At 39.7% G+C, this 25883-nt stretch overlaps 1 protein-coding gene across 1 annotated transcript; it reads left to right on the top strand.

The window, feature by feature from the left end:
* Positions 1 to 9199: 9199 nt before the first annotated feature.
* Positions 9200 to 22865, top strand: mcm7 (minichromosome maintenance complex component 7). The gene is made up of 15 exons (XM_035522409.1): positions 9200 to 9373; positions 11868 to 11947; positions 12071 to 12235; positions 12921 to 13045; positions 14384 to 14564; positions 14665 to 14802; positions 14892 to 15041; positions 15247 to 15361; positions 15712 to 15843; positions 15927 to 16010; positions 16086 to 16297; positions 16384 to 16649; positions 16828 to 16996; positions 21223 to 21332; positions 22452 to 22865. The coding sequence occupies exons 1-15, from the start codon at positions 9343 to 9345 to the stop codon at positions 22660 to 22662; spliced, it is 2169 nt and encodes a 722-aa protein (XP_035378302.1). The 5' UTR covers positions 9200 to 9342; the 3' UTR covers positions 22663 to 22865.
* Positions 22866 to 25883: the final 3018 nt, after the last annotated feature.

Genomic DNA, 25883 nt, shown 5'->3' with positions numbered 1-25883 from the left:
GAAAGGTCTATGCAGGTTTAAATACATTTGACTCTGTGAACCAGGTGAAATCAATACTCTGGTAATGAGGATCTGACAGAGCGGTTATGATTGGTTAAGTCAATAGCCAGGTGAACGAACAGCATGCTGGGTGTTGTAGTGCTAGGTGCTCAGGCGGTATGACAGTTTGTGTTTGTAATAATTTGTATTTGTTTATATACCAATACACCAAATAAAGAGACCATTTGTGCTTCCATTTGTTTTATTGCTATTTACTTGTTCCGTTATCAAATCAAAAATCTAAATTTATTTATATAGTGCTTTTTCGAACAGATGTTGTCACAAAGCAGCTTTACAATTGCCCAAGTCCAAGCTCCCAGTGCAGTGAACAAGCCAAAGGTGACAGTGGCAAGGAAAAACTCAAGTGCATGAGGAAGAAACCTTGAGAGGAACCAAGATTTGTCTGGCCGACAACAGTTAAAACAATAATAACAATTTTAATAGAAAAATAAATTAAAAATGAAAAATAAGCATTGAATGTCTAGTCCAACTTTCTAGAGGTCCTAGTCTTGTACCAATGGTATGCATATGTCCGAGACCCATCCCGCAAGAGAACGTCCATTAAGGGCAACGGAGAAGAAGTTGGCTAGAGTGGAGGTGTGGTGGGCTATAGGAGGGCACATCAGGGGTGGTTGGAGTAGCCATGGCAGCTGAGACAGGTAGAGGCTCAGTAACATCATGACATCCTGCAAGAGAATGTGAATAAGGGCAACAGAGAGTAGTTGGCTGGGGTGGAGGTGTGGTGGGCTACAGCAGGGGATATTAGGGGGTGGTAGAAGTAGCTATGGAAACTGAGACAGGTTGAGGCTCAGTAACATCATGACGTCAGGGGTAGGTGTACCTTGGCAGAAAGAAAGAATAGATTATTGGGCATGTCCAGGTATGAAGCTGTGTAAATTAGGGAACTATAATGTGCAAAGATGGACTCCAGCAGATCTAGCTATGGCAGTACAGTGAAAAGAATAACGCCAGAAGGAAACACAGGCATGAGAGCACCCTGGAACATCAACACTCTGCCTCTCTCAGTCACTAAACTTGAGCGACAAAGAGAGGCGAAGTGACGGCATCATAACATCCCAGTTTACCAAAACTCTCAATGCCCATGGACCCCCAGATCTACACCTTTACCTAAGATGGAAAGCACTTAATAAAATGCCTGACTTTACAGATAGATTTTCAGTCTAACCTTAAATATACAGACTGTGTCTGCATCTCAAACATTTATTCCATAGTGTGGGAGCTTTATAGGAATAGACCTGCCCCTGTGGTAGATTTTCTTATACTTGGTACTAGTAAAGAACCTGCACCTTTTGATCTAAGCACACATGGTGGATTGTATTGCACTAAGAGTTCTGTAAAGTAGTGTGGGGCAAGACCAATTAGTGCTTTATAGGTTATTAGAAGTATTTTATAATCAATATTAAATTTTTACTTGAAGCCACTGTAAAGTAGCCAAGATAGGAGTCATATAATAAAATGTTCTAGTTCTAGTAAGAACTCTGGCTGCTGTATTTTGAATTAGCTGGAGCTTGTTTAGGCACTTAGTGGTACAGCCAGATGGTTAGGCATTACAGTAGTCCAATCTTGAAGTAATAAATTCATAGACTAGCTTTTCTGCATCATGAGAGGAGAGCATGTTCCTAATCTTTGAAATGTTCCTAAGGTGGAAAAAGGTGGTCTACATGAGCTTTGAATGTTGTGATCTATAGTGTTAAATGTGGCACTCAGACCAAGCAATATAAGCAATGAGACATAACCTTGGTCAGAAGCCAACAACAGGTCATTAACTACTTTAATTAGAGCTGGAAGACATCCCGAATCTAACGTTAAGTAAACCCAGCTTTAGATAAAAGGTGCATACAGTGTTCTGTGAATCAGTTACTTTAATACTAATTAGGTTATTAAGACATTTTTGTTTTCTGTATTTCTGCTTATCTCAGGGAACAGACACAGTGTCAATATGATGAACCTCAGGAGACGTCTCGTAGTGACCAGCAGATGATTGGTTTAGCCTCTTTGACTGCTGCCTGGCCTCCGCTCTGGATTGTTATAGGTTAACTAGATCTGTCATAAAACTTTGGCTTATGTTACAGGAAAGGAGAGCAGCATCCTCCCTGGTAGGATGGATACCATCCTACCCTAAAAGACCAAGCTTGCCCTCAAATGTGTTCCAATTATCTACAAACCCCACACTGCTTTGTGAGCACCCCTTGGACATCCACTAGATCAGCGAAGATAACCAACTGTATTATATCGCCACGCCACATTGGGATGGGACCAGAGCATACTACAGCATCGGACATTACCTTCACTAATTGACACACCTCTTCAGTATTATTTTTAGTAATCTCTGACTGACGAAGGCATATATCTACGTGAATAACTATCTTAGAGAACCTATGCTTACCTAAAACCTCAAGATTATCTGCAATGTCTGGCGCCCTGGCCCCTGGTATACAACTAACTTCTGCTGCTGAAGTCTCTAAAGGCCTAGCTAATTTCACATGTTGCAAAATAGTCCCCAATAACCAGAGCTCCTTCAACAGGCTTCCCATGGGTGAGAAAAAACTTTATAAACCGCTAGAGAGCAATAAGGGCAGGATACTGATTAAGAAAATTTAAACAATGAATGCTTGTAATTTGTAATTCCATAGAACTTGTAAGTCCATAGAAGCATGGGCAAACACAAGTGGCTTTCTTGCCATGCTCACTGCTATCTTAGAGGGAGTGACATGAGAACAGCTGAATGAGACTTGGCCATACCTTAAAATAATAGTAACCTTACTTGTGTAACCTGAAATAATGTATAATATCGCAACTTAAATACATTCCTCAATTATGAAGTCAGTCGTACAAAAGTAAAATGATACAACTTTATATACACTACATAATTGCAGTTACATTGCTTTTCGTTTAATAAAAGTGTATTATTTTTAATAAAACATCCTTAGCATGATAACACTGAAATTAAAAGAGAATATATCCTCAGAGCTCTGTACATCTACATAAATGAAGGGCTAGATGATCTCATTCGGAACCATATGTGGTATACTCAGTCATAGTTGCAAGTTGCTTTAGATAAAACTGTCAGTTAAATGCTGTAAAGATAATTCTGAAGGGTAAACATACAAAAGCAGCCCATGTGTTTAATTTATTACCTTGAATAATATTTACATTTGTAAATTTTTCTGTTTGCAATGAAATAAAATTGAATCATTTTACTTGCTAAAACATGAGGCAGGCCACAGAAGGATTTGTAGGATTTAAATATTATTCAAGTCTGTGTTAATATTCAGGACAATGGTGACAAATTTTAAACCAAGCTCGAAACGTAAGGCATTTCCCAGCTTTTATGAGCAAAGCTCTTATACATATACAGCATACACACTCTCTACTATACACATATACTCAATAATTTTATGCATATATTTGCATAATTATGATTCAATGTTACAGAATAAAGTGTTAGGTTGTTGTTACTGTTGCTGTTGCTGTGCACTGAAACAAAATATCTAACCCACACAAGTAAGGTCTGAGAGAAATATCCATTAAAAATAGAGGATGAATTGATATTTATGTCCAACTCAGTGCCAGTGCCAACTGTTCCAGAGAAAGGACTCTAGAATGTGCACAAACATATTCTGCACACTACTCAAGTTTAAGGTTTTGCAGGCTGTTGAGTTAGCTGTTTTACATATGATGTAGTTAGTTCTGGTGGATCCTGCAGTCTCTGGTGAAATTGGGGGAGGGCAGAGAGCTCATGTTCTAACACTATTTCTTGTTGTTGAGAAAGCAGTTTGACAGAGACTTCTGAGATACCAAGGGATTTGCTGTTTAACACAATGGTGTCGGTTTGGTTCAGAGTAGTTAAGAAAATAAAGATCTGACCATTGAAGCTTTTTGTTTGTAGATTAGAGTAGATCTGGCTTATGTAGTGGTCTGGTTGGAGAGTGGTTGAGAGTCGAGACTGCTTCCATGGAAATGGCTCATTTAACAAATCTGCTGAGAAATGAAGAGCCTCTTTTAAACCCTGCCCTTGGAAAAAAAGCTAAAGGAAGAATTGCAGATAGCCCAGCATAACAAGTTTGTAGACAACACATAAATTACATAGATGAAATTAAAAACATAGTTCACTAACAGTAGCTCCACTTCAATACATTTTACCTCACCTCCACATACAAACACACAGACATCCAACATTCATGATATGCATGCTGTACATGCAATTCTCTCTGAACACCTGAGAAAAATGGGTTGTTCCAGACATTGTTCAGAAGAACAGCGTACTTTGATAACTCTAGGTCTTTTAACATATGGTAGACACACTCTAGAAAAGATGACCTTGTAACAACTCATTCAGTATATGAACTGTCATCAGCTTGTGTCCTTATATATGCAAATAAAAAGTGACAAAAAATGAAAATAAAAAAAATTACATAAAATTGAATGTACAAAAGTTCACAAATAAGAAATTACCTTGGTCGGCAATTCTCTCCACAGATTTGAGAAACTCGTGAACGTCGGACACTATGGAAATAACAGAACAGAATTATAGACCATGAGCAGAAAAGACCACCATGATGGTATCCTTTATACCAAAACCGCATTGATGTTACGTCATGTATTAGTTAATTTAAGCAAATAGATTCACCGACTTCGAAGTTAAAGCCTTTTCTATTTAGCTAGCCATGAGAATAGGAATAGCCGTCAATCAAAAGAGTTTTAGTCGATCAAAAATGTTTCACGTACTCTATGGCACAGCGATCATATTACATATTGACCAATAATCATCAGATTAAAGACATTGACAATATCCTTTCCTAGATAGCTCGCAAAAGAATAGTTACGATAACTTGTACATAATACGTAGTGATTGTTTGTTAAAATGTATGTTTTATCTAGACCTGAAATTAATTACGACGCTAAGCCCCACCGAGTTATATCATACAACGCACGATAAAGTATTTTAACAATTAGCTAAATAAATAGCTAAATACACGTCAGACTTTTTAGTAACTTATACTAACATAAGGTATAGCATGAATTAGTTAAGCATTACTGAATTGCTTACCTGTTGATTAAAAAAAAGGATAACGGTTTATCCATGTCCGTGTTCGTTCGGAGATCTTGACAAAGTTTTCAGATGTATAGCTTACAATTACGGCTGTGAACTAAAGGAGTGAAGTACTGAAAACACAGCTTTAAAAAAAGGTCTGTGGGGAAAGAAATGGTTTTCGGATAAAAGTTGTAAATTACGTCCCTCCCCAACACCTCTCTCAGTTTTGGAATGCATTGAAAGTGGTAAGGGTACAACGTGTTATAATGGACAAAAACCTTGTGTGATAAAACTTGAGTAATCACATTGGTTAGAGATCAGAGAAAAAATAATTGAAAACTTTGTGATGTTTTCTCAAAAGTTTCCTTATTGCCCTGTTTGAGTACATCTCGCAAATAAGATGTGAAGAGGTGTCAGGGAGAGGTGTGTGTGCGTGCGTGCGTGCGTGCGTGCGAGCAAGAGAATGACCTCTGACTGCAGTGTGTGTCAGAGAGGACACTGAACAGACAGAGAAAGTGGAGAAAAACTGGTGTAGTAGGAGACTAAAACTTTAATTTTCTTTAATCACATTATTTCACTATTAAAGAATTAATTCGATGATTCCTACTCATACACCACGGGTACAACTAAACTTAAATGAGCGGGTAAGAGGGTCTGGTTTTGTGGGAGGTGTTGCACGCTGCACAGGATTGGTCAGACCAGGTGGTTCGGTAGAAAAAAAAAGGCGGCAAAATTTGAACTGTCTGGCCTAGTATATTTCTGACCCTGGGAGGAGTTTGGTTTTTGGGGAACGGACACCCTCAGAAAGTGTATTCCTGTATGGTTAGGGGGAAGGACTTGGGAGGCTGTGTGACTTCTTAGAGAATCAGCCAATGGGAGGGAGTGGGATGGGTGAGTGAGTGGGTGAATGAGAGAGAGACAGAGACACAACCGAGACCCATATGCATGCTTGAGTATCAGTACATGACTTGCAGCAGAGCAGAGTGGACATTAAAGACTGGGTAGTATGTATTCATTTAAGACTCATAACTTTTATTTACTTTAATCACTTGATTATTTCTCAATTAAATATATATATATATATATATATATATATATATATATATATATATTTTAAAGTCAATAAAACTATTTGGAGGATCCCTCATTGTGTTTTAATTTATTTTCATATAATATTGTCACATCATATCATATATCATATAATATAATAATAATAAAATATAATATATACATATATAATAAATATGTGGGAGTGGGCTCAGGGTGGTGGTGGGGGATGATTGACAGCTGTCAAATCAATCAAATCAAGCAATAAATCATTTTGATGGTTAGTATATACTATCTCTCTTATGGACTTCACTGCAGATATTGGGAGGTACTTTAGTGTCACCAGGTGGGAAAGGGGGAGGTAGTTTAGCTTTTCATGACTTTTCTATTGCAGTAGGCCTCGTGTTGTAAGGAGCTGATGGCTAATTCAGGCACCCAAATTGTTTGTTTCCTTCTGTAATTGGCCATCTTATTCTTCAATCTGGATAACCGACCATTATACCCAGACAACTATCCAGGCTCCCTCAGATATGGACACTTTTCAGTTAGTGCTTGCACAACTGTACATATCTACTTGTTGCTGGGGTTTGCACAATACAAATACATTTTTGACTAGTGCACAAGAAATTGAGATCTCACAATGTGATCACTCAAAAAAATCCCATTTTAAAGGATCTCTTCATTTCCTGTCTGCAGAGTCAGCTCTGTCATATTGAAATTCAGGAATGTCAAATTGAGCAGGCCCATGTTTTGACTGCAATCATTGAGTCTTCAAGAGGAACAGCAACACTGTAATCTGATGATCCATACTGAACAGGTGAGTCATCTGATGAGTTGTGCAATGTGAACAGTACAGCAATCTGATGACTTTCAAAGTCGTGGTGTGTCCGTGCAAGCAGTTTTGTAGCAGAGCACAGTGAATCTGAGAGAGAGCAGAATAAATATCAGTGAGCAAATGTATATTTTGCATGCAAGCAAAGGAAATCCGTGTGCTTCTAGAATTGTGCACTCGCATTAAAAAAAAATGCTCTCAACTATTGGCGGGGTAATAACGTCATAACTGTCTGCTCTGCTGAGCTGCACAATGCATCTGGCAATTTTATATGACTCAAACAGCCATTCAGAAATAAGTAAATAAATAACTTTACAATGCCCACCCCAGGTCCCCCCCTAGCGCCAGCCCTGATGACTAGTAATAACAAGATGCACACTACTTAAAAAAAACATGCCCAAGCACGTTCTACGTTGTGTAATTTATACATACACTACAACTGTCTAATGGTTTTTCGTATGTCACCCAGTTTACCATACATGTAGTTTATGGCATATATGGCAAAACGCTAAGTTAGAAGTATTTAAAACTTCATGGAAAAACAGCCTTACTGAATATAAAAATAACCATCATAGCAGCAAAATCACTCCAATAAAACAAATAATAACAACCTAAGATTCCTATTTAATACATTATCATGACTAACTAGGAATCACACTGATATTGAATCCCTAATTCTGCAGCAGTACTAGATCTATATTTTGTCAGTGACAATTTATTAAGGGAAAAAATTAATTTCACTACTTCAGACAATCTGTAAATTCATTTTGGCAGCTGCCTGTTTCGCTCAGATAAGCATTTAGAATGGCTTTCCCCAATGTGTCTTGAGGACCTAATTTGTTTGATATTCTTCAAAATCCTCCTCATGTATACTTGATCCAGTACCATGTTGTTTACTCAATGAGTGACTGTCCATTAGTAGAGAAACTTTGGTTACCCTAATTACTTGAACCTGCCCTTTATTGCCAGGGCTCCCAGTTAAATTTTGAATCGACTTTAAAATACTCTTGCAAAAAAGCGCTAAATGGTCCACAGTATATGGGTGAACTCTCTATAGTATAATCCACCTTGCCTGCTGTGTTCTCAAAATGCAGGGTTTCTCTTAGTTCCAAAAATTAGTAAGATTATATCTGGGAGAAATTCCTCTATAAGAGCCCTGTTAGGGAACAGCCTTCCATCTTTAATCTGGGATTCAGACACACTCTCAATGCGTACATCCAGATTAAAGACTTGCTTACTCAAAGACTTACTCAAGATTTTGGTCATCTTTCTGCATACAAATGTGCTAAGCATGGGCCCCCAGTCATAGTTTTCTGGTAACCTGAGGTGTTGATGCTGTCATGCAGTTATTTAATGCATTCACTCCAGTATGTGAGGATTATCGTGTTAATTCGCAACAAAGACCAGATGCAAATTCAAGAACAAGATATTATGAAAGAACTGAGAAGAAAGAGGGCCAAGGTGTTAATGATAGGAATGATAGGTCTGTGAAATCAGGGCAGGTACTTCTTTCCATGGCATTTCCTTCCTGTTAATACAAAATTATGATGAATGTTGATTGGACTGACATACATAATGCATGAATTCTGATCTGTCTGTTCTTACATTTAGTGCAATGTATTGGATATGTATCAGATTTCATTGCCACATATGGAGTTTTCCCGAATAGGAACTGAAAATGTCTTTTGTGTGTGTTCACACTGCCACCCATATGACACAGCTTGAACTTACTGCTTGAACATATTTACACTTAAGAATTGTGTTATTCTTAGACTATAGCTAGTTGTACAAGTTTTTCAAGGAGACTACAAAGCACTCAGTTGGAAGAAGGATTTTAATGTTGTAAAAGTAAATCTTTAGTAATGCAACCCACCTTTGTTTCAGTTAATAGCAAAGTAGGTTGCTATCTTCAATTAACCAGGTAGAGTCAGAAATCTTGTAAGCTATTATTTTGAGTGGAGAAAGAACTGAATACTAGCATCTTAGCTGTCTATGTTATTGATAGTCGTAACCCACCTCCCCTTTTTCACTTGTTTAGAAGCAGTCTCCTTTGTTCACTTTTATGTTGACGTCAAACAACTTTTTTGGCGCCTTTATGCCGCAAATTACTATTGGTCACAGCTGTCACATGATATGTCACGCTGCTCTTAGTTTTCGCGCCATGCTGAAGCCCCGCCTTCTTAGGCAAAGACGCGCGTTTTCATTGGTTTGGATTCTAGCTAGACTCGCGCCAGTTTTCGCAGTTTCTCTGGTTTGTAGTCAGCACGTTACTATTCGCCACACAAGAAATACGAGGTTTTCAAATACTTTGGAAAAGTAATTTGCAACTTATGCCCCGGGTTTCTGAACCTTGATTCTTTCTCCGAAAATGGCACCAAAGGATTATGTGGCGGAGAAGGGTAAGTGATCTGAATTATTTAATTTCTTAGTCTAGCTAGCTAGCAATCCCTATAAACGAAAACTTGGAAGACTGCTGTACTTGGTTAGCTATCCTAGATAACTTATAGGTTAGCCATTTATCTATTTGCTAGCTAACCTAGCCGTTTCATTGTAAGTGTGAGGTTACAAAAGTTAGCTGGTTCTGTGTAGTGTTAATGGTTAATTAGCTAGCTAACTATCTTGGTAATGATTTGCAAACTTCACCGTGGCCTGGGGCACATGAGCAAGGTAACGCTAAACATGCTAGCTAGCTAACTATCTAGCTATCTATCCGTTGGGTAAGTTAGCTAGCTAGCTTTGCTAGTCTGTTATCGTACATAAACTATGATAGCCATGCTAGCTAGTTGAACAAGCACATATTGCGAAGCTGTATGCATAGTGCGCCGAGTTAGGTTAACATGGCTAACCTGGGATAGCCAACCTGACTTCTTACCAGAATTTCTTGCTAGCTGCTTCGGCAGATTCGAATAGATACACAATTAAAATGTTGGATGGCACTTCAGTGTTTTTGTCTCCTTAAACTAATCGGCAGATGATGGATTCTGTTCCATCTTCAAACGCTCGTCAAAACCTCATACTTTAAAGTTTCGTGTTCAAGCTACATTGTTCTGAGGTGATAACTGTAGCTGCACGAGTCTGAATACCCGGATGAAGCCATTAAACAAAGAGTGCGTGGCGCGCGCGAGGCTTTGCTCGTAGACAACATTTTATCTGCTTAAAGTGGGTGTGCACTTAAGGGGTAGGTAATCGTCATACGTGTGATATTTGCTAGATGGTTAATCAAGCATATACTTGGATACTAATAATATTTAAAATCGTTATCTCACGTATCTAATGTTAGCGTTGCAACTTTCTGTGGCTAGCCAGGTTAGCTTGGCTTGCTAAGTTAAGATACGTGTATGCGCTTTATGAACTGCGTATCGGGGGCAATTTTAACAGACGAACATCAACAAAACCGACCAGTTTCGTCATTGTGTTAAAATCGTTATGGATGTCCCTCATAGTCGCACATGGCAAACTCAAAGATGACAGAGGTTGCGAGTGACTATAAAATAGACTGGCTAGCTAGTAAGCTAACCTAACTAGGTTTCGCTAATGAGCCCACTGTTCGCATGGAGATGTTTTCCTGTATTTTAGTTCACACTGGGAGTCCGATTTGGTAAAATGGCATCACACAGATTTACCTGTGGGTCGAAGTATCGTTTATTCTCGTGGATTTAGGAACATGTTGTTCCCAAGTCCAACCAGAATTTAGTCACCATAAGAGAAGCTGGTATATGAACAGCATAGAGAAGTATGCTAGCTAGATGAGGCATGATGTGACGCGGTTTGTTCAGAGATGTCTGCGTAGTCGCGGCTCGGCAGCTGTGATCCGATACAGTTGGCTCTGGTTAATTTCATTACCCTGAACGCACACTGTATTTGCATTGTCGTGGTGCATTTTAATTAGAGTATGATTCTAAGCCTTTTTGTGACGCTCGCAAGGTACTATTTAAACAGTACATATAGCGGAAGTGAACAGGACTACTAAGCCATGTGCTTCTTTGTTTACAAAAACAGCGTCGAGCGCGCGAAGTTCTGCTGGTCTGTGCTATTTAAAACTCGACTACACGGAGATATAAACCTTTAGAACGGACGATCATTCCTCATTGGGACACGACCCTTCGATACAAATGTTGGTTTGTATATAAAACATAAATGGGGCTTATTTTTCGTTTGGTGAAAAGGGAGGTGGGGGAGGTGCGAGTTGTAGGATGCCCAAGTCGATAAATATGTGCTTTTATACGGATAACTAAACGTATTGGACATGTGCACATATTTTTGTCCAGTGAAACGTAAGAGCTTTAACTGCACCGTAACGGGTGTGGTTAAGCGTTGCCGTACGGTAAACATCGTTATAGCGTGTCTTGCTCTTAACAAAGAGATCAGATGCCACCGAAATTTCTTGTCCAAATAAACACACACATGCGTCCCAGTGGACATAGGTTTTTAAATGCACACAGACTAATTTGTTTTTGTAACACATTCTTTGGTTCATTTCTATTAGAGTTTGTGGTTTAAATCTTATTCAGAAATGTATTCTAGTCTTTGCCTTAACAAATGTAGTTGTTGATTCAAAAACCAGATGTGGTGTAGGTTTTTGTTGTTTTTGGTTTTTGGAGGGGTGGGGGTGTGCTGACATCACTCTGACTTGATGCACTTTGTTGGTGTTTCCTCTGATTGGGGGAGGGGTTCATCACATGACCTGTGTTTGTCATGAGCTTGTGTCTAATTTGCATGAGCTTGTGTCTAATTTGCTTGTGCAGCATTATATCCCAACAGAGGAAATTAAAACTAAGATTTGTTTCATGTTTAATCTTTATTTACAGAAACTTGACTTTGTGCATTTTTTTTCTCTCCTCCTGTTATTTCTCCTATAATTGTGCTGTTGAATATGTGCACATGGGTGCATAGAAAAGTGTAAGCAGTTCTTGCAAGAATTCTACAATGAAGACAGTGCTGGGAAAAAAGTATTTAAATATGGAGCTCAACTGGTGAGTGAATACTGACTTTCCTCTCACTCTGTCCTTCCAGGAAAAACATTTTTGAATGAAGGTATGTTTTCTCTGTAAGAGTGTATACCTAGAGCTGACTGGTATTGCTTCTGGTGTGTGTAGGTGTGTCTGGCACACAGAGAGCAGGTGGCGTTGGTGGTGGATCTGGATGATGTTGCAGAAGAAGATCCTCAGTTGGTGGAGAGTGTGTGTGAAAACACTAAACGCTACACTGGACTGTTTGCAGATGCAGTGCATGAGCTACTGTCAGAATACCGTGAACGAGAGGTGTGCACATTCCCATTGAAGGCCTTTTCACATCAAATACAAAGCATTTGTGTGTGAAATTGTTGCATAATAATTTAATTTGTCAATCTTTTCCATTTAACTACTTAGTTTTTAAATGCTTTGTGCATATGACTACTGCAAGGTCTTATTCCTAGCTTCATGTGTGGTTTAAGCCGAAATACGGGTTATGGCTGATGGTTGAAAAGAATATTTGTTAGACTGGTCGATTATGATGGTTGTAATTTGCTGCTGCACTTTTTTAGTTTATCGGGTGCGACAGTCTTGACCAGTTTAAAAAATCACCCCAAGTAATATGTATTCAATAAATGGAGGCTTCTGAAATAATCTTGCAGCCATTCTTTGACTTTTCAGTGTACATGACCACTTTGTACAGGTCAGTGATCCACAAACTGGTATGCATCTCAAGTGCCAAGCAGAGCACTCACTCTTAAGGTGATCATATGATGAGCTGGTGTAAAACCTATTGTACAGCTGCATCTTTCACATCGTGGTGACTTAATGGTTTTCTTTGGCTTGCCTTTCTTCTTAGCATAATCATGGTCTTCACTGGCCTCTACTCATTTAGAAAAAAGGGTAGTGTCAGGCTTTGAGAAAGGGTGTTTATTTGTGAGCCGTATAGTCTGAGGTTTTGTTCTTCAGCCATTGGCTGCGTTGATTGTTTCAGGTACTGGCAAAAGATGCGCTGGATGTTTACATTGAGCATCGTCTGATGATGGAAACGCGAGGACGTGATCCTGCAGACACACGTGACCCCAGGAACCAATACCCTGTGGACCTCATGAGGAGATTGTGAGTCTGCTAGACATCTGCTAGATACATTTGTAGATTTTATTATGATTTAGGGTATAAGGGCTCATGTCCCAACCAAGACCGATCACACATTTTATATGGTGATTTTTACATAACTAAAATTGGGTGGACGGAACCTGCAGTGCTTGACCATTTTTAATGATTGGCCCAGCCACGTGTACTATTACAACAACTTGAACAAGATGATGTTTGCGTCTGAAAATGAGTGCTGACCTAACCAGCAATAAATGTGTGCAAATTAACACTTCTGATGCACTGGATTTTCTGACTACACTTTCTTGATTTTTAGCTTCTTCAACTAATCTTGCACAGTGAGACACAGTTGAATTAGAAAGGTTAGCATACAACATTTAGTTTCATCTAATAGTACTTTAAAATGGTCTGTTGTATTCCTTTTTGTCTTTTAATTATTTGAACATTTAATAGATTTTTAGAGCCTGTCTAATTTGTATTCTTATGCAGCCCACATTTCTATACACGGTGCATATTTCCTTTAGTGCTTCATGCTATTCATGATCAGTTAGAGGTAGTTTCGTGTTTGTCATTTGAATCCACACCCAGATCCTTTTGTCATTTGGGGAGGGGATCATTACTGGTTTGCTTTCACACAGAATAATTCCAGCCAAACTGCAGATGGATTGTAATTGCATTTTAAAAAAAATTTTGCACTATTTGGATACATGGCATTTCACTGTGCAGGAGCGCATGTGAAGGAGCCATGCTCTCAATCTCACTTACACACACATAGTGAAATTTCGGAGAAAGTGGTCCTGGGTCCAGGAAAAAACTAGTATGAAAATTTGATAAATTCTATTCTTGCTTGTTACTACATCAAATACAAAAAAATCCACTCCATTTCTCTGCTATACTGTCCTTTTTTGTTTGGCCATGGTTAACTTGGGACTGTAATTTTGTAAAATCCAGGTGTGTTTAAGGCCATTAGCAAAACATTCACAAGAGTTATCCAACCCAATTACAATTATGAGGAAAAATACAACTTGAGCTACAGGTCACAGCAAAAATTGTCACAGGGTGCAAGTGGAATAGTAAGATGCTGTTCAGTTACCGCATGTTTGTACAGGTCTACTTATTCTCTGATGGGGAAATAATGGTGGGTTTGAAAACTTCTCAGAAACTGAATGGTCTGTGTTTTTGTCTGCAGTTAGAGGGAGGTTAAAGGACAGTGCAGACAATCGGAAAACGAGCAATTCAAAACAATTTTATTGTATGCAAATATAGTTTATTACTAAAATCAGTAGAACTAATAGGTCTTAGTTGAAGTCCCTCATTATCTCGCTCTCTCCTAACTCCCTTTAGTGAGGTGTATTTTCGTCCTCCCTCCACCTCCAAGCCAGAGGTCATACGAGATGTTAAGGCAGATCACATTGGCAAGCTCGTTACAGTCAGGGGCATCGTTACCAGGGCAACTGAGGTCAAGCCCATGATGGCTGTTGCCACATATACATGTGACCAGTGTGGGGCAGAGACCTACCAGCCGGTATTGTTCATCTCCCATTTCCTAACTTTACAAAGTACTGTGTAATATAGTGTTGTGTATTGTATGGGTGTGATTTTGTTGACCCCTTTTCTTCTGGCAGATTGCATCTCCAAGCTTCATGCCACTCATCATGTGCCCTAGTCAGGAGTGTGTCACTAACAGGTCAGGGGGGCGCCTCTACCTGCAGACACGGGGATCGAAGTTTATCAAGTTCCAGGAGCTGCGCATCCAGGAGCATGTGGGTGAAAACAGCGCCCCACAATGATGCACCCTCACAGATGACCTGGCTTTACTCCCTTTTGAGACTGTTTGTTTGTATAAACACAGAGTGACCAGGTTCCAGTGGGGAATATTCCACGTAGTATGACTCTTTATGCACGGGGAGAAAACACACGTGTGGCGCAGCCAGGGGATCACGTGGCGGTTTCAGGAGTGTTCCTCCCTCTCCTCCGTTCTGGTTTCCGACAGGCTGTGCAGGTAAACGGACATCACACTACTGAATGGGGCAGTATGTCGGTTATCGCCAATCAACTTCATGGAGCCACCAACGTTGCCATTCTGAAACATTTCACCTAGTATATTTTTTTCTCTGACTTGGGTGTTCTACGCTTGGTGAATGCATCAACATAAACACTAGACAAGTCTAAATTACAGCATTATAGGTTTTCTCTCCCCTTCTCAGGGTTTGCTGTCTGAGACGTACTTGGAGATCCACTGTATTGCTCTCATGAACAAAACTGAGGATGACGAACTTGGCACAGAGGAACTGAGTGAGGAAGAGCTGCGTCAAATCACAGGTATGTAGGTTGGTCTGTAGAAAGTTGGTGTTACAGACTGTTCTTTATGGTAAAATATAAGACTGTAGTGCCAGGAGACAACCTTGTTTAGCTTTGTCAGCATTTAAAAAGCATGTTGCAGAGCCGCCTCTAACAATTCTGGTGTTCCATTAATCTGTTGATTCTACTGACATGAAGCCTCACTAAATTTATAGAAAATCTGAGTTCTAAAATGAGATGCAATCGTTTTCTGTATCTGTTGAGCAGATGCTGTCAAAATTGTAGGCGTGGGCTATGTATTACTGATGTGAGGACCCGCTTGATCCAGCAGACGTAGGTGGCTTATGACCTTTATGCCCTTCTGTGTCTAGAGGAAGATTTCTATGAAAAGTTGGCAGGTTCTATTGCCCCTGAAATCTATGGCCATGAGGATGTGAAGAAAGCTCTACTGCTATTACTGATGGGTGGAGTTGAGCAGGCCCCACGCGGGATGAAGATCAGAGGTCAGAACAACCTGGTCGAAAATATGCATGTATTGGAAAATTGGTTAAATTGTGTATGAGCAGATATTTGTGTTTGTGTTTAGGTAATATTAACATCTGTCTGATGGGGGACCCTGGTGTGGCCAAATCTCAGCTGTTGTCCTACATTGACCGTCTTGCACCACGCAGTAAGTGCCCGCAGACGACCCCACCCAATAGTTGTTCCAGTATCCAGACTTACCTCTCCACCGTTCCACCTTCAGGTCAGTATACTACTGGGCGAGGCTCCTCAGGCGTGGGTTTGACAGCAGCAGTGATGCGTGACCCTGTTACTGGGGAGATGACCCTGGAGGGTGGGGCTCTGGTGCTGGCAGATCTTGGTGTGTGCTGCATTGATGAGTTTGATAAGATGGCTGATGCTGACCGCACAGCCATTCATGAAGTAATGGAGCAGCAGACCATCTCCATTGCCAAGGTAACCAGGACCAGCCAGTCATAAGAATTAAGAACAGAATGTTTTAAATTAACAAACTGAACATCTCCTTCTTTTATGCATCTTAGGCTGGGATTATGACGTCTCTGAACGCTCGCTGTTCAATCTTAGCAGCGGCAAACCCAGCGTATGGGCGGTATAACCCACGTAAAAGCATTGAGCAGAACATCCAGCTGCCAGCAGCACTTCTGTCCCGTTTTGACCTGCTGTGGCTCATCCAGGATAAACCAGACACAGACAATGACCTGCGCCTGGCTCAGCACATCACCTATGTGCACCAGCACTGCAGGCAGCCACCCACACACTTCACGCCCATCGACATGAAGCTCATGAGGTGACCACACACACACAATCTCCATATCTCACTCACATTACTCTTACTGAGTGCAGTTAGATTTTTGGTGGTCTTTAATGCTGATATGATTAGATGATTTAGTGGTTTGATGGTGGTGCCATGACTTGTGTAATTTGGAGCATAACCCCCCCCCCCCCCCCCCCTTGTGTACTGCCAGGCGTTACTTGAATAAGTGTAAAAAGAGGCAGCCTGCAGTTCCTGAGGCTCTGGCTGATTACATCACAGCAGCGTATGTCGAGATGAGGAAGGAGGCACGCGTCAGTAAAGACACCACCTTTACCTCTGCCCGCACACTGCTCTCTATACTGCGCCTGTCCACAGCACTGGTAAGGCCCACACACAAACACATGGTGTCGTGTATCCTAGACTCTTCCACCTTGTCAGCGTGCATGAGTTAGAGACGGGCGGGCGTGAGTGCGTGTGTCAACGAGACCACTGTGTGGTAAAGTGCTTACAGTGCAGGTAGTGTGTGCATGTGTTCTACCGCATTGTGGGCACTTCTGTCATACGCTGGGCATATTCATCGTTGGAGTGGCTGGTGTCATGCTGCCCAAAGACAAGTCCATCTATTTGGTACCTTCCTGTATGTAGACAATTGAATAATTGCAAATATGTGGAAGTCTGGTTCTTTGAGCTGCTGGGTGTTAAAAGTGCTGTTTGTGCAGGTAGTTAAATCCATCTACTGCAGAGCCAGCACTTGCAGACACACAGGTGCGACTTTACAATGATCAAACGGATCTTGAATCCTTATTTACACCAGTGTAGGTCTAACAATATACACTGCCTGGCTAAAAAAAAAGGTCACCACCTGGATTTTAACTAGGCAAATGGTTAAGAGCCTCCCATTGGATAATTACTGCATGGGTAATTGTTTCAGCTGGCAACAAGTTATTTAAACCTAACTGATGCAGTGAGTAGCTTCTCATTTGTTAAATAACCATGTTGAAAGACACGTCCTGTGGTTGTGGAAAAGATGTTTATCTGTTTCAGAAGGGTCAAATTATTGGCATGCATCAAGCAGAGAAAACATCTCAGGAGACTACGAAAATCGGGTTAAGAACTATCCAACGCGTTATTTAAAAAGTGGAAGGACAGTTAGGGAAACATCTTGAAGGAATTTGGTCTGAAAAAACGGCTTCAATTTGCTAGGGAGCATAAAGATTGGACTCTGGAGCAGTATAAGAGGTCATGTGGTCTGAGTCCAGATTTACCCTGTTCCAGAGAGATGGGCGCATCAGGGTAAGAGGGGCAGCTAAAGTAACACACCCATCAGGCCTAATGCCTACTGTACAACCTTGTGGGGGCAGTGCTATGATCTGGGGTTGCAGTTGGTCAGGTCTAGGTTCAGGAACATTATGTGGCCAAAGAATGAGGTCAGCTGAATATACTGAGTGGTTATTCCATCAATTGATTTTTTCTTCCTTGATGGCACAGGCATATTCCAAGATGACAATGCCAGGATTCATTGGGCTCAAATTGTGAAAGAGTGGTTCAGGGAGCACGAGACATCATTTTCACACATGGATTGGCCACCACAGAGTCCAGACCTGAACCCCATTGAGAATCTTTGGGATGTGCTTGAGAAGACTGTGCAGTGGTCCAAATCTCCCATTATCAATACAAGATCTTGGGAATTTTAATGCAAGTCTGGACAGAAATAAATGTGACATTGCAGAAGCTTGTGGAAACGATGCCACAGCTGATGTCTGCCATAATCAAAGCTAAAGGCAGTCCAAGGAAATTAGTGTGACTTTTTTTTTTTTTTTTTTTTTTGGCCAGGCGGTGTATTGGTCTTATTTATAGTCAAGCACCATTTTCCACTAGGCTTAGCTAACATGGTAATGGGGAATCACCAGAGGATTATTTCCATTAGTAATGAAGCAGAAAACATGCTGTCGGTGCATAATAGTAAATCATATTTTACTATTTCAATGGATGTACTCTGCATGCATGAGAATAATGTTGACTGTCATTTTTGTAGCTTGCCTTGTCACCATGTGAAGCTCCCCTTAGGCTAAGGGAGCCTTATCTTATATTTCATGTTGGTACTCAAATATTGCTCCTACTATCTTTTGGTTGCTCCTGATTGTACTCAAATTTTGCCACAATAGAGCTGGGCCTCGAGTTATCCACTCTTGAAGTTGGAGCTTGGTGTGCACTCTTCATTTGCAAATATGTCAAGGGGTAAATCTAGCTGAGGTGTCAGTGGACCCTGCAGCAAAGTTTCCATGCTAATGTTCCTTTCTAAGCCCTCTGTTACTCCATATACTCTGATAGTTTAGTGGAAGAAATGACCTTGCTCTGTTAGCTGGGAGCCAAGTTGTTCCTGTAACATTAGCAAATCAGCTATTGCATCCTATGTTCTGGAATCACAAGTCAGCTTCTGCAGTGTGCGCTTCTGCATTGTCTAGCCTTTTATTCACTCATTTACTACATTTTTGTAATTTGGTTGTTCCGTGGTTGTCTCTGAATTTTCAGCTCGCTCAGCCTCAGTTTTTGAGGCTGGCTCTCTAGTCTTCACTGCAAATTTCAATTAGGCCTGCACAACTGGTTCTGTCCTGTTCAATCTGGTCTATAGGTTCATTAAAATATCATTTTGAGTGTGGGTGGAGAGAATTCACAGGTTGTCTTAATTTTTGCTTATTGTGTCGGAAAAAATTGGGTTGAAATTGATAGGCTTTTTTTTTTTTTTTTAAATATATTGTTCTGGTCTTTGAGGATGCACCATCCCTTATTTCAGCTGTAGTATAGCACAAAACACAGGTGACCTATTGTGGGGTTAAGTGCACTAAAATGTGCAAGAGAAGTCAGTGATGACCTATATACAAGACTAGCTCTTGTGAAATTTATTTTATTGTAAACAACCTAAACCCAATGCTAATGACTTTGCATTGTTGTACACATACAGACAATGCATCTTCTGTCGTTAGACTTGCAAAACAGCTATGCTGTCGCGTGTATGGAACTTTTTTGTTTGTTTTATGGGATTTAGCTGATGCATTAATTTTAATTTTAAGGTTTGAATAATCACTGAGTACAACTTAAGGACCTTGCTCAGGGGCCCAACAGTGGCAACTTGGTGATGGGACTTGAACCAGCAACCTTCCGATTACAAATCAAGTACCTTAACCACTAAGCTACCACTAGCTCCCTTTTTCTTTTCTTTTTGCTTTTATGCTTTGCTTGTGATTATTTAATTATTTGTATCCCCCCCATATGTGCAATATGAGGTTGCACATGCCATATTTTATTCAGGAGATCCTTGGCCACTCAAATGTGTCATCAGAAATGTAATATGAATTTGACCATGTTTTGATTTTACCAACCACCTAAGTTGTATGGGTTATTTTTGAGTTACAGATAACAGCTGTCACACCAATATCTTTTCACATGGCATTGAAGGCTGTTGTGCATCTGTCCAGAGAGCATGCTAGACAGACAGGTGCATGTACATTATCCAACTGTTGGATGTGGACCAAAACATTTGCAAAGCCTTGTGAAGACCCATGTTGTGAAAAAGTGCTGCATAAATCAATTTTGACTTGATTTGAAGATTTAAATAACTTTTAATGGCCACTGTTTGATGTTTCAGATCAAATATTTGATATCATACAAACATTTTAGAAACACTAGAAGTCTCTTCAGTTTGGACAGAGCACTCACAAAACCATTTCACTGCGAGTTATACCACGTATGACTGACTAAGTATGTGACAAATAAACCAAACTTGGAAAAATAATGAGAAAGCAAACTCTAGTGGTAAATGGATGCCCCCCCCCCCCCCCCCCCCCCCCGCCACAGTTTTTATGATGAATCGGTGCCACATTTATTCAGACACAAGTCCTAGCTCAAAGTAAACACTTAAGTGTATTCAGCAAAGAAAATGTGTAATGGCAGAAATGTGTAATGGTAAAACTTGTATTTTGAAGTCGTGCTCGTTTTTTATGGTGTTTTTTCCAAACTGATACTTCACCATACCAACACCAAGTTCTGCTGATTTGTATGCCGGTGTGAATCTATCATTTAAGTGTGGTGCCATTCTCAAGTTATTAAACCGAGAAGATAAGCTGTAAGGATTCTTCTCCAATGTTGCTCTTGATGTGTGATGATTGCTGTTGTGGTAATGGTCAGCTTTGCGGGGTGGGCAGTCAGCTTTCATCAGAATTGCTGTGCAAACCCATGCAAAACTGACTGGGCCTCGAACCGCTGCCCTCTGAATGTGCATGCACAAACTGGAGGAGCTTTATTGTAGACGTTATCCAGAAGAGAGGCTAGCTGGTGTTGAGAGGCGGAGACTTGGGCAATTGCTGATTTTCCTATAAGGCATTGCACTTGTCTCGGTCTGACAGTGCCGGCACAACTCACTGTGGGAGCAATCAGCAGATTTAGTTTTATTTAAGCTTTTTTTAAAAAAAAAAAAAAAAAATTTAAGCGTTTTATTTTTTACATTAAGGCTAGTACTAGGATTATTACAGTATATGCCAACATGACACACAGTGCATTTCTCCCTAGCTTATTGCCCTACAGTTGATTTTGTGTGTGTCTTGGCTAGGCACGATTGCGAATGGTTGATGTGGTGGAGAAAGAAGATGTGAATGAAGCCATGAGACTAATGGAGATGAGCAAAGATTCGCTGCAGCCTGACAAATCAAACACCACCAGGTAGGTCTATACGCACCCTAGTACTCACTACTGGGGTTTCACAGTTTGGAAGCTGGAGACCGAGAGAAAAACATGCCACCATTTTTGTCTTTTGAGGAGAAGCCTCTCAAACCCAGGATTTTGTTTGTGCCCCACTATAGACCAGTAAACTATTTTACACTTCCATGCAGAAACAACTTCAGCATTGAACCTTAAACCTGAAGTGTTGTGGTGTTTTTGTTGTTGTTTTTCTCTCGTCACATAAATGATGTGATGCCACAAGGGTACCTATACAGTGGCAAAGCTGGCAGCATAATTGTGTTTTAATCCAGTCAAGAGTATAAAATGCATACATTTTAAGATTGATGCACATTTTAATAAAGTACAGCCAAATTAATGTGCTATGGAAGACAAGTAGTGTGAAATAATACTGTCTCCAGAATGGGCAGAATTGGAGATCAGTGGATGCTCTTTCAGTGCTATGGTGACTCTCATGCAAGTCATTAATGGCCTTTGTTGTCTAAGAGAACATATGTTGCTAAGCAGCAGCATCAAGTTGGGGGGGTGTTGTGGGTTTCTATTTATTTATTTTTAAAAATAAACTGGTTGCATCTTTGGCAGTGTTTTGTTTTGTTTTTTTTTGAGGAGGAGTAGTTGAGTAAAGACAAGCTGTTCATTCTGCAAGATTGGAAATGCAAGGACTACTTTAGAGATTTTGGTGCTGCTTCAAGTCCACTACTGGATGGATAGTTTAGATTTTGTTTATAATATACATTACACAGAACTATGAAGTCTACGAGAGGGGGGGATAAACTTATGGGTTATGAAATGAGCATTGAGATTTTGTTACCCTCTACTATGAGATGGGCAGACTGATTGGGGGGGTGAGGGAGAGAGGGAGAAGGTCTCAGCATTGTTTGTGGTTAGTGTAGGTAAAGTAACCAACTTCAGGGAACTGACAGATGGATTTTACTAATGATTTATTCTTCCAGCACCAAGGTGCTGAGTCCAATGCATAGGATGATATGGTGTGCACTTCAAGTTGTTGGTTTTTGTTTTTTTAATAGAATATTATTTGCATTAATCTTGAGTCATTTAGGAAAAGTTCTGTGATCATTTGTTTTATACATGTGTTTGTAGGACCCAACGGCCAGCAGACGTGATCTTCTCTTTGGTGAGGGAGTTGGCTGGAGAGGGGGGAAAAGTTAAAGCAGTGCGAATGACTGAGGCAGAACATAGGTGTGTGTCCCGAGGTTTCACTCCAGCCCAGTTTCAGGCTGCACTGGACGAGTATGAAGAGCTCAATGTGTGGCAGATCAATCAGGCACGCTCACGCATCACCTTCTTGTAAACACCCCCCCCAGCACAGTTCATTGTGTGCTCATACATCACACGCACACCTTTCCCATATATATTGTATTTTTTGGTGACAGTTTTCTCAAACTGCATTCTTACTTGACAACAGCTTATGGTAAACTTGTTTGACATTTTTCCAGACTATTACCTTTTTAATATAAAGAAATCACTGGTATAAAAATAAAGAAAATGTGTAAATCTGTGGTCTGTTTCTTTTCCATTTTAAAAGAAACACGTAGACACTTTGTAGCTATGTATGACATTCCTTTTTGTATTTTGTAAGAAGTCTTGAATCAGTATGTTGTGGGGATTTCCAGATAGTGGCATTAGCAAACTCTTAAATTTGCCTATCTGGTGTTTAATGTTTTACCAAATGTTTTCGCCATTTAATAATCAAACATCTCTTACACTCATTTGGAACATAAGTTTCAATATAGTGTTCAGGTCTGTAAATCGTTCCTGTACAATCAAAATTCATTTTCTTGCTACCTTATTTCTCATTCATCAATATGAGTTCATGATTTCAATATGGTAGAAGAAGGTATATGGCCAAAATTTGAAGGTTTAACATTTAGATGTTTTGCCCTTGTTTTGAAGAGGAAACAAACAATGGTACATTACACACACAATTTTTTTAAATCACTTGTGTGGCCCGCCTTAAATTTGCAATGGCAGAGAAAACACTGATTTCAGCCAGCAATCTTTTGAGTAAATATTGATTTTGAATAAGTTATTTTTCAATAATGTGCAGGCATTGAAAGCATTGTGTTGGAATTGAGGATTTTATTGGAGATTGCAGCTTGTCTGGTACCGATCAGAAAGATTTTCTGCATTTGTCGAACGATTTGGGTACCGATTGATATTTTTCATTACAAACACCGTGTAAAGGTGGTTTAGTTTTTGGAGGAATTGTTTACAAGACTAAAGCATTTTTCATTACATTGCTTTATACTCAGTGTCTGCATAGTGAAGTGATTATTTCCTTCATTGGCCATCACCTGGTTAGTTATCAGATTTATTGTACTCACCCTCGGCATACACACTCCTGAAATTTACCGTGCAATTTTTCTTACTGTACTTGTAGTTCCACATCAACTTGAAATTCACAAGAAGTTAAGGTTAAGTAAATTGCAGTTCTACCTGCTACTCACCAAACGTACATCAGGCACGAAGTGTGCAGACAAACTACCAGCACTGTCGCTCTCTTCACTCGACCTCTCCTTAAACAAAAATGTAATCTGATAATGTTTTCAAGATATCTAGTTTTTCTAGCCCAATTTTTTTTAATTAATTTATTATTTTTTTAAATATCAAGTCTATCTTAAAAATTCCGCCAATTATTGAAACATTTTTCATGCGGTTTGAATATACCAACGTCATGGAGTAATTAACTTCGTTATTTAGAGAAGATGAGTACTTAATTACTTTGGTTATATTTTTCCGCTCCGGTTCTGTTTGTCTACTTCACGGACAAACAGCAAAAGTCTTTTTTTTTTTTTTTTTTTTTTTTTAAAAAGAACGGAGTAATACTTGATTCACCGTTGGTCGGAGATATGGCAGTGAACAGTGTTTAAAACGCTATTTTGTCTGTTTTAAATGCTCTCAGTAGAAGGCAGGTAAGTCTGTTCCCCACACTGGGTAATTCAAATTCAAAATTTATTTATATAGCACTTTTTACAACAGATATCTCAAGGCAGCTTTACAAATGTCCAAGTGCAAGTCCTCAGTGATCAAGCCAAGGTTGACAGGGGCAAGGAAAAAGCCTAGAGCATGAAGAAACTGGGAGGAACCAAGACTCAAAGGGGGGGGGGGGTGCTGCTCCTCTGTCTGACGATGGACACCACAGTAACAATCTAAAGAGAAAAATAAATGTAAAAATTAAAATGATAGCAGTGGAAATGACGTGTGAGAGTGCATGGATATTTGCATTTATACATAATAGTTTGTAATCGTTAGTGAGAATATAACGATGCAGTTATACTCAAGATGTGCTCAAACTAGCCCAGCTGTTCTCATGTGACCTATCCAAATGAACCTGGCTGTTATCGCATGCGTTGCTGTGCTGTTTTCAAGCTGGATTTGTGATGATATCTGATCGTTTCCTTAAAATGTTCTTGATCGATATCCGATCCAGCTTTTTTGTTAATATTGACCTGATTCCGATGCGTGATATTAGATCGATGGGTATTTCCTCCAATCAGATTAGAGCACAGTTGTCTTTTTGGAGACAACTGTCCCTTCTGACGACTTTTTACCTGAGTCTAGATCACAATCGTGAAATAGCGTGGCTCACTGTATTTCTAGAGTCTACATGGGTGCAAGGTCACACCAGAGAGGACATGAGTCCACCCTACCACATCAAACAAAGAGGAATAACATTTCCTCCACCTAAGTTCTTAGTGTCATATTCTACAACAAGAAATTACGTGCTCAAAGAAAGGCAATTTGACTTATAAAGTAGAATACAGTATATTATAAGCAAATGATACATCTTGCCAGTCAACTCAAATGTCAAGCAACATCAACAGATGTAACGGATGTTTCACAAATTCCTATATATCAGGTCACCAAACCTCAGGTTCCTTTTTTTTTTTTTTTTTTTTTTTTTTTTTTTTTTTTTTTTTTTTTTTTTTTTTTTTTTTTTTAAAGGACAAAAACCCAAAGAGTTATCTACATGTTTCCCTCCTAAATGTCAATGTTACATTTTTGACCAATTTATTGCTGAACTTGAATTGAGTCAAGTATAATATCCAGTGATCAAACTGGTTTCGTTAAGGGTCAGCAGTTATTTTCTAAGTTGCGGTGCTTGCTAAATGTAACAAACAAATCATCCTCATTCCGTGAGGCTGTGATTTCATTAAATGCTGATAAGGCTTTCAACAGACCAGATTTGACTTATTTGTAATTCTAGACAATGCTGCATTCGTCTCTTGCATACTTTGATAAAGGCTCGAATTGCCTCTGTCATGAGGAACACAACAATCCTGTAATGTCCACAGTCTTCTAATGTCATCTGTCCTCTAATGTCCGCAGTCTTCTAATGTCACCTGTCCTCTAATGTCCGCAGTCTTCTAATGTCATCTGTCCTCTAATGTCCATTTTTCAATCTGAAAAATTAATATATTGCCTTCTATTAATTTTTTCCCCCAAAGTATTCACCATAGGCGACGTTAGGCTTGTTTTAGGAGGGTTATAGTCCCCTCCCTTAAATGCTCT

This window comes from Electrophorus electricus, chromosome 1, assembly GCF_013358815.1.
Source record: "Electrophorus electricus isolate fEleEle1 chromosome 1, fEleEle1.pri, whole genome shotgun sequence".
Lineage (NCBI taxonomy): Eukaryota > Metazoa > Chordata > Actinopteri > Gymnotiformes > Gymnotidae > Electrophorus > Electrophorus electricus.
This window is presented reverse-complemented; position numbering and strand designations above follow the sequence as displayed.